At 60.3% G+C, this 9,625-nt stretch overlaps 1 protein-coding gene across 1 annotated transcript in view; it reads right to left on the reverse strand.

The window, feature by feature from the left end:
- Positions 1 to 9,625, reverse strand: part of SDK2 (sidekick cell adhesion molecule 2) — a 136,930-nt gene that overhangs the window by 15,120 nt on the left and 112,185 nt on the right. The window contains exons 39-44 of the mRNA XM_034640716.1: positions 9,503 to 9,573; positions 9,133 to 9,273; positions 6,612 to 6,737; positions 2,804 to 2,968; positions 1,553 to 1,693; positions 1,148 to 1,286 (exon numbers count right to left, since the gene is read on the reverse strand). Coding sequence (XP_034496607.1) covers positions 1,148 to 1,286; positions 1,553 to 1,693; positions 2,804 to 2,968; positions 6,612 to 6,737; positions 9,133 to 9,273; positions 9,503 to 9,573 — 783 coding nt within the window. The remainder of the gene's footprint in view (positions 1 to 1,147; positions 1,287 to 1,552; positions 1,694 to 2,803; positions 2,969 to 6,611; positions 6,738 to 9,132; positions 9,274 to 9,502; positions 9,574 to 9,625) is intronic.

The following is a 9,625-nucleotide window of genomic DNA, read 5'->3' on the forward strand; positions in this document are numbered from 1 at the left end:
AGAGGCAGGCGAGTCCAGGCCATCCGTGAAACGCCCCCTTGTTCCATGTGGCCGGGCCCCGGAGCCAGCCTGGCGGGGCTGCGGTGGACCTGCTGGGCCCCCCACCTTGGCCTCAAATGGCTCTTTCTTTGCAAAGCTGGCTTTGGCGGGGGATGAGAGCAGGGCCTGCGCGCCCCTCCCTCTGTCCTCCTGATGAACACACACATCGCCTCTTCCCTCCACGACCAGACAGAGAGAAGCTTTGTGAGCTGCTCCTGGCCAGCGTGTCCCTCCGATGAACCGGGAATGTTAATAGGGCTGAGGCCAACCAGACAAGGCACTCCCGGGCTGTAGCCCTCTGTGCTCTCCTGAGCTCCCCAGAGCATAAAACTGCTGGTCACATCAGGGGAGGGTCAGGTGGGCCCCAGCAGCTGCCGCAGCCCAGCCCACCCCAGGGAGTGAGGCAGGGGGAAGGGACCTAGGATCAGACAGAAGTCAGGAAGAAACAGGAGTCGGGGGCACCAGCAGCCGGGACCTTTCCTGGTTGGCTGTTCTCAGATGCTGCCCTTTGAGGCTGATGTTGGAAGCATGGACTTGTGGGGAGAGTACGAGAACATTGCTCTGTAAGAGGTGTGCGTAAGGACCCAGGGGAGAGGGTGCCATACTCTGCGTGCCCCTTCTTTCCAGAATGGGGAGGAGACAGGTAAGGCATAAGCCATAATGCGGGCAGGGGGACTCCTGGCTCCTGTCACTCAAGTGCGTCTGCCTAGCCTACCTTTGCTGGCCTGCATCACTGTTGGGCAGGCAGCTCTCGCGGCCTCAGGCCTGCCCCTCCGAGCAGCTGGCTCCAAAGGGCAGTGGGCTGGGTTGCAAAATTGCACAAGGTCTTTGCATTTGGTTGTCCTTGGCAGAAGCCCTGTGTCCCTACTTCCCTGTGACTTTCCCCCTACCGCGCTCTCACACTGGGCCGTGGCCCCCACAGCCTGGTTGTGCTGCTGGGGCCCTGCTGACCGTCCCCAGCCCCTGAGCTTGAATGCCATCTCTAGGACAGCGAGACCAAGTGGGCACTACCTGCTCTGTCACCTTGGCAAGAGTCCTCCACACCCTGGGCGCTGCTGGCCCCCAAACTGCCATCCTCTGTCCCCCACCTGTGCAGAGAGCCCTGTACCTGGTATACAGGCCGTTCTTCCGGCAGAAGGAATTCTTGACGGAGAGTCTCCGGTTGTTGAGTTCCAGGGCAGGGAAACTGCTTTCATCCAAGCTCATCATCTCCCCGTGGCTAAGGGCACCAGGTTTGGCATTGTTCCCTGGGTTGGGGCGCAGGGGGTGGGGACAGGATCCAGTCACTCATGTCATCCCTTTAGACCTCTGGCCTCCCCTCCCCCACCTGGCCAGGCTGCTCTCTCTCTCTCTTTACAGGTGAGACCAAACAGGAGAAGGAGATTGTATGTAGGGGCCCAGGCTGCCCGACCTAGCAGAGCAGGTGTCTTCCTAGGAGAGACAGAACCCCCAGCCCCCACCTTGCCACGGGGGAGGCAGACCCGTCTAGCGGCAGGGTGTGGTGCCAGCTCACCAGAGTCGGTCTTCTTGGCATACTTCTTGCTCTGCCCTCGGATGACGAGCACAAAGACCAGGAGGAGGATGAAGATGAGGCCGACGAGGGCAATGACCACCAAGAACCACCACTCCTCGTAGAAGGGGTTGGCTTTCTGGGCTGGAACATGAACGGGGGTGTCAGGTCTGGGGTGCTCAGCCGCCCCCAGCCTCCACATCTCCCGCTCCAGCTGGGAGCCTACCACAGACCCTAGGCCAGGTCCGTGCCGTCTCAGTACGCAGAACCTAAGACAATGTTGGCAGGGACGGCTGTGTCCCCAGGGCCGGCTCTCATCCCTCCGTAAAGGGAGGGCTGCTTTGAGTTCTGAGGTTGCTTCTGGACTCACCAGGAAAGAGTGCGGGGATTGATTAGTGATGTCTGCCAAAGGCACAGGATGGAGAAGCAGCAGTATGCGTGCTATTTTTCCTGTAATCCCCCCCCTCCTTGCCACCCACGGCCGGCTACCTTGACGGGCAGGCCCCAGGTTTGTATTGGAAAAGTACCCATCTGGCCTGTGGCAGGCCTGGGAGAGTTTCTCCCCAGGGACAGGACTCCATCTTTGTCTGGTAGCAGAGAGCGAGGGGAATCAGGAGGGTGGATGTGAGTGGGTCTTTAGAATGCTTCCTCCAGCCAGGCCTCTCCTTCCTTCAAAGCCCTCAGTACCATGCTTTTCGTACATAACCACTACTAATCCGGGGGCTGCCTGACGAGGGGCTGGCTCTTCTATCTCCCATGATCTGGTTCTATTAACCTGAGTCCTCCAAGATGGGCCAGATGGGCAGGAAGAGAGGGAAAAGGGGAGGATGGCAGTCCTATCCCCCCCAGCCCCAGACACTGCTTCATAGGCCGCTCACTCTGTGTTTTGGGGTGGTTTCCATAGAAACATGTAGTTTACGGCCCGGCTGAATCTCTTGGGTAATGAGCTCATAGAAGGTCTCATCTTAGATCCACTGATTCGTCCACAAGCCCCACTAAGCCCCCTTCCCAGGGCTTCTGGATTCCTTGCAAAGGAACCCCAAAGACGCACAGCCCCCAGCTTCTTCCAGAGCTCAAAGCTGACCCAGGCCCTGGCCCAGAGTTCACTGCTTGGAGAATGGAGAGGACAATACATTTTGGTCCCCACTCCGATGTGTCTGCTGCTCTGTTGCCCACCTCTGTCTTCTTTGCCCGCCACCAGCCTCTGCCACAAGGCTTTTCAATGGGGTGCCCTCCCCCCACCACAGGCAGTACCTGGCACAGACTGGGAGGGGCTGCTGGGGGTACCGAAGCCATAGTCATTGACGGCGATGACCCGGAAGTCATAGCTGACGCCTGGCTTCAGGATGTCCATGCTGAACGTGTAGGAGGTCACCTCCTTGGGGATGTCTTTGATGAGGATGTCCCATAGCCCCTCGTCTGCAAGAGTGTCAAGAGGGAGACGCCCCGTGAGGGGGAGCCCCCTCCCATACCACCTGTTGCCCCCTGAGATCCGGGCCTGTTTACTCTGCCCTGTCAACATGGAATCTCGGCAGATAGTTTTCAAAAGATGACTTTTTGGAGTCTCGGACCCTTTGTTGCCTTTATTAAAACACTTGTAAAATATTAAAAAATGTGTGGTTTGTAGAAAATACGGTTCCAGCCAACCCCATGCCGCCACCCACAGGAGACTCGGCATTTCGGCCGCTGTAGAAGTGAAATCGCCTGCTCTCACCCCGTAGAAAGTGCTGGTCAACGTGACTTCACCAGGCTGCCTCTGACTGCAGCACGTGGGTATACCTTCCTTTCCTTAACTGGGCCCCTCTTTTTCTCATCCCCCTTCCTAGTCAAAGTACACACAGTAGTGGCATCAGATAAAAAGAAGACCCTTCTTAAAATTGCCACGGGAGGGGCTGGGCTCGCCTGTGAGTGGGTGCACTGACAGGGCCCATCCCGAGGCCTCCTGGCCGAGCAGCACAGATCTGAGCAGCCCAGGCAAGCCTAGAGGGGCCCCCATCTGTTCTCCACCCACGTCGTCCCCAACCACCCCCACCCTTTCAGCTCCTGACTTTCAAGGCCTGCCCCTTTGTCCGTGGCTCTCTGGGTCTCGCCCCCTTGGGACCTAATTCATTTCCACTCATTCAAAAGGAGTGGTGAGCGTGCTACCCCGCACAAGAGAAGGTCAAGCACCTGCTGGGGTCCCGTGATGGGGAGGCTGAGGGGGGCTCCACGCAGGGCCAGTGGGGCTGGCGTGGCCCTTGGAAGGGCGATGAGTCCCCCGCCCGTGCCGGGGAAGGGCTGATTTGACAACCAAGGTGTCAAACCACCATTTTCACACGGTCCAGGGGGCCCGAGATCTCAGAAGGACCTCGTTGGGCTGAGCTCCTAGGTCCACCATCCCGTGGCGGACTCTAGGGAGGTCACCTTGAGGCCCCGATGAGCTCCTGCCTCAGCCTCAGCCAGGCACTATTTCTCCTTGTCTGTTCCCGAGCTCCTGCTGGGACCCGGGCTACCCCCCTAGCTCCAGCGTGGCCCTTCCAGTTTCTTCCAGGGGCTGATGGATTGTTTCCTTCTCCACACCTGTTACCAATCCACTCATGCCAGGATCTCTAGCCGAGGCACCATCACCTGCCTTGTCCCCTCTGAACTGGAGACCAAGACTGAACCCGCGCTTTCCGAAGCCACCTCTCGGCCCTGCCCGTCCAGATCCCGCCAACCAGAAGGCAGCCATGGGCCCGTCTGCGTCCTGCTGTCCTCACAAAGGCACGGGGTCCCGGGCTTGGCCTCATCTTCCATCTTCTGTCTTTGTTCTGGGCGTCCGCCTCTCCCACCCTGTGGCTCTCCCCTGCTGGGCTGTGCGGTCCCTCCGGGGTGAGGACCGTGCCCTGTTCACCTCTGCAGCCCAGCACAGGGGTCCTGACTGAACACAAACCTTCCCGGACCTTCTCCGAACATCACATGCTCTGATTTCAGTGCTACGCGCCCCGAGATCCGAGGTCTGGGGTGCAAAGCCATTCTCCTCCCATGGCCCTGAAAGCTCTCATTCACTTTCAATGACAGTCACGATGATGACGGTGAGGACACTGCAGCAAGGACTCTCCTTCCTCATCAAGGACTGCGGTTCTAAGGGCTTTACTTTTCACACCCACGGCAGTGGCGGGGAGAACCGTTGTGCCCGTGTTAACAGACGGTAGAGAGAAGAGAGAGAGAACCCATCCTCCCAAGCTCAGGCAGCCCTAAGAGGCAGAGCTGGGGCTTCGGCCTAGAACTGTTGCGCTCCCCCCAGCACCGAACGCCCGCCGGGTGTCCAGGATGGTGCCGTGTGAGATCCACAGCAGATTCAGTGCCGGCTGGGCGGGCTCAGCCAGGACCCTGCTGCCTGCTGTGTGAGCCACCTGGCTCTGCCTGCACAGAAACAAAGGGTGGGGCCCTGACAGTGGGGCCAGGCCCGAAGCTGCTGGAATAGCCATGCTGGGGCTCTGGCCTCCAGCCCCAGGAGTCGGCTGATGTGCACGGCGGGTTCCACGGCCAGAAACCTTGAGTGAGCCCCTCCCCGCCCTGCAGCGCCTGCCAGATCCCGGTTTGTAGAAAGCGGGCGTGCGTGGCGATGCTATCCGGCAATGCCGGGCGAGCACAGAACGAGAGCAGTCTCATCCTGGAGAGGAGGATGTATGACCCGGGGGCGCGGAGGCGGGGAGATGTCTCCAGCAGCCTAGGGAGAGGCCTGGCTTTCCCCTTGCTGTCCACCCTCACTGCATCCTCACGGCCCTCGACGTCTGTCACAGCTCTCGGGCACTGCTCCCCGTCCCGACCCTTTAGGGGTCCTGCCTTGAGTCCACCTGTGCGCACCAAGGCACAGCCCCCAAGCCCACAACACCAGGTCCCATGCTGGGCCTCCCAGGGAAGGCTGGAGAATCAGCAGGCCCGGAGTCTGGAGCCAACATTCCGCAGCCTGGCATCCTGGCCGGCCCACTTGGATGGAGAGCAGAGGCATGGGCCCTGGTGGGGAGAAGCACATGGCGCTCTCCTGGCCAACTCACGCATGGCACCGGAGGGCTGGGGAGGGACCATCTGGGGTGGGGGAGAGAGCCAACCCCACATATACCTTCTAGGCACACATTGGATGAGAGCTGCTAGATGAAATAGCTATTTGCCATTGCAATTATTAGCATAAGATGAGGGCAATGGCGGGGGGTGGGGTGGCTGCTTCCTGGAACGGCTGGCATTAACTCTTTGCTCTTGAGATGATTAGCGCTCAGTTACCGAGATATTAAGTTTGCCATCAGGATGCTTCGGTGATCTCGTTAGAAGTATGAGCTACTGATATGCCTGACTACCTCCCATTCTGATTATTATTTACTATTCGTGCTGTTTTCCTTTCTCCAGTTCAACCGGTGAATCACAGGTCTGTGGAATACCAAGCCTCCAGCTCTCGGCCGGCTCGGGCACCCCTGATGCACTGGGAAACCTGGCAGCGGGGAAAGCTGGCCGAGGGCTCCTGCGGGTAAAGGGAGTCAGGAGAAGCAGGTGTCACGGGGACCGGCAAAGGTGAAACGGGAGCGCTGAGAGCAGCCCCCTGGAGTGACTCATCCATCGCTGGTCTCCTGGGCTCCAAAAGCCCTTGTGATGTGATTTCAGGCTTGCCCACCCCCTGGTACAGTTACAGGAACTGCTGAGACCATCTGGGTGGCAAAGGCAGACCTCAAGGAGGCGGCCAGCATCCCTGGGGACAGTGGCCTCCTGATGAGACACTGGTCAGTGGGGTTTCTTGAAAAACACGGTGTTTCATCAAGGGCGGAGGCAGACTCTTTGCTCCTCTGGTTTCTTGAATGATCTTCCCTCTGAGTTGGTCCTCATCTGGTGCTAAGAGCCATTCCCCGGGGGACCCCGGGGTGTCCCCCACCTAAGGGTGCAAAGGTCCATTTCCCACTCGCCCCAGGGCCACCTCCAGCTTCACCTGGAGTGGCACAGGGGCCTTCTCGGGAGGACACAAGGCCGCCAGGTGGAGGGACTCCAGCAGAAGGAGAAGGCGCGACCCGGAACCCGCTCTAGAGGGAGGCGCTCGGCCCGGGGCAGCGTGTACCTGATGGCCTGGCCTCTATGACGTAGCGGGTGATGGGCCCTTTGCCAGGGTCTCCGCTGGACCAGTGGATGGCGATGGCAGAGCTGTACCGCACAATGATGGGCACTCCAGGCGGCCCGGGGGCACCTGCAAACGGCACACGGTGGGCAAGAGGACGTATGACCCCCAGCCCGGCCCCCTGTGCTCTAGCAGGGGCGCTGGGCAGCCAAAACCTCCAAGCCCAGCCAGAGTCGCCAGAAACCCTGAGAGCGCTGAGGCCTGAGGAGTGTCTCAGGCTGGACCAACTATGCTCTCTGGGTCACCCACACCCGCCTCCCTGTTCCAAATTCAAGGCCAGGAGAGGTATATAGGGTGATGCCAGAAAGATCCCTGGAGCAGAGTCAGGAGACCCGAACTCACTAAATGGGTGACTTTGATCAAGTCACATAGCCCACCAGTGCATCAGTTTCCCCGTCTGTGAGGCCCTTTTGGAATGTAAGGCTTGAAGGGATGTGTCCTGGGGAGACGGTAGAGGTGGGTGTGATGATGGTGGAGTGGACCTAGGATAAGGGGAGAGTTGGACTTTGGGGGGCCGAAGGGCTCCTTGACATCTTGTCTCTTGGCCTAGGATGGCAGTGTCTTCCCCACTTCCTGCCTGAAATGTGCCCACTGCCGCTGAGCCAGGGAGGAGGCTGGGAGCACGGGAGGAGGAAGGAGCGGGCTCTGCTGCTGGCTGACCTGGCGGTATGTGGAAGTGGTGGCAGCCTGTCACGTCAGCCACCTGGACACCAGCCCCAGGAGCCCAAGCAGGGGAGAGCCTGCTTGTGTAGTCAGAGGAGTGAGCCAGGTCTGTCTAAGGAGGGTCCCGAGCCCTCCTCTCTGGGGGTGCCTGTCCCCCAGGCTCTTTCTGTCTCCAGAGCCGGAACCCTGTGTGCTGTCTTCTACATGTCTGTTCCTCACTAGACCCAGAGCCTTGCACCCCGGAGCTGGGCACAGAGTAGGTGCTCCCTGCGCACACCTGTGGGACGAGGGGACAAGTTGGTGAGTGGGTGGGGGGGTGACCGCTGGGCGGAGTGAGTGCCGAGTGTCTGCTATGGACGCCTAGGGGCAAGGAGCCTGGACACTCACGGCCAGAGCTTGGCTGCCCACCGCCCAGCCCGTGTCCAGTCCCGACCCGTGACCTCCGAGAGCCTCATCTTCCTTCCTTCCTTCCTCAACGTGCATCCTGCCTACAGCTCAGGGCAAAGGCGGCTGAGGGGTCAGGGGGTGTGGGACTGAGCCGGAGCAGGCTGTGAAGGGTGGGGTGGGGGTGCTCTCAGGACCCCGAGTTCTCATTCTGCACAGGACAGAACTCAAGGCTGAGAGCTGTCCTCAACTCCTGAACTAGAAGCTTCCAGCACTTCCAGTGACTGCCTGGCCTGGAGAGAAAAGGATGCATGATGGCACGTCCTTTCCTCACCCACACTCACCGGGCACAGCTCAGCTCTGTTTCAGAGGGACCCCCACCTCCTCCTCCGAACTTCCTGACTGCCCCCTTCCTATGCCGTCCTGGGACACTTCAAGCCTCAGGTTAGAACAGACTGTCCTCCAGCCTTCTCCTGTCCCCACTGCTCCACCTCCCTTTGTCCCTGCCAGCTCGCTTCCTGCTTTTGTTTCCCAGGGAAGTTGGCTCAGGTGAAGAGGCCGCACAGGAGGGGCTGGGGGCAGGTGCAGGGCAGAGGGGGGTGGCTTCCTCCCTCCGACCTGCAGGCTTTGTCCCGAAGGAGCCCAGGAGCCAGCCGGCTTCTCTGCGGAACCAGGGGTGAGGAACAGAAAGTGCCAATGAAGAGAGAGTGCAGGAGGCCAGCCCAGCCCAGCCCAGGCAAGCACACCTGCCTGACAGGTGAGAGGCAAGGCCAGGCGGCCTCTCCCAGGCTGCACTCCCCGGCCCCCCCCCCGCCCCCCAGGCCTAGCTCAGCTGGGCTCCAGCCCATAGCGCAGGGAGCAGGAGGAGGGGGAGGAGGAGGGATTTCAGGGAAAGACTGAGATGGGCTGTGTCCTTTCTCAGGGAAGGAGGGAGCAGAGGGTGGTGGCTCTTGCGTTCAGGAGAGGAGCCCTGCCTGGGTTACAGGGACTTTGGAGAACAAACCCTAACCACAGCGGGTGCCTGAAAAACTCCCCTGGCCCAAGGCTGACCTCAGGAACTGTCACAAACCAGAGAGAACCACTCTGCAGTCCCTGGTCCCCGGCGTCTCCCTCCCCTCCCCACTTGGGCCCAGTGTGCAGCCTGGCCTCTAACCGCCCTGCTCCTTTCTTCCCTCTGTCACCTCTGTCTAGGGAGGACGTGGCCTGGCAGTTCCCCCTGGCTGTGGCCTGGACGTCCCGCGGCCCCACCCCTGTATTCTCTCGGGCTGTGGCTCTGCCACGTGTCCCACTAGACCACATCCCCCTCATCTCTGCACCTCCAGGTTCTAGCGGAGCTCTGGACACCCCCTTCTGACGCAGGGGCTGGACGCAGTGAGTGGAGGGCAGCAGCCCCCTTGTTCGCCCCGTGCTCCCCTACCTTCTCCGGGGCCAGTGGTGACGTTGGCCTCGATCTCCGGCCCGTAGGTGAAGGTCTTGGCTCGGATGCGGAACCGGTAGGTCATCCCCTCGGCCAGGTCCTTCACCTTCAGCCACAGAGGGCTGTTCCCCTTCACGGGGGCTTGATGTCAGGCCACACAGCCGTGTTTCCTGACACACAGTTCTGCAGGCCGTTCTCGGGAGAGAGGGCTCCTCGGCTGGAGAAGTCTGAGAAGAGTTATGGTCTAACTGTCCGGGGAGTACGCACGGGGTCTTTCAGCCTCAGGTGGGAAAACTCCCCATCCTGTTTCACTGAACCCAAATGAATTCTACCCCCCCAAATTCCACAGAACTGGAATCCCAAGGATCACCTTTCTGGAAGGGCTTCTGGAGAGACACCACCTGAGTCCGGAGTTGGAGGGGAGACACCTGCAGCCAGTCCCTACAGCCGAGGACAGCCTTGGGTCCACCTGCAAGGACTGGGGACTTTCAGC

The sequence above is a fragment of the Ailuropoda melanoleuca genome, chromosome 13, assembly GCF_002007445.2.
Source record: "Ailuropoda melanoleuca isolate Jingjing chromosome 13, ASM200744v2, whole genome shotgun sequence".
In the NCBI taxonomy this organism is placed as follows: Eukaryota; Metazoa; Chordata; class Mammalia; order Carnivora; family Ursidae; genus Ailuropoda; species Ailuropoda melanoleuca.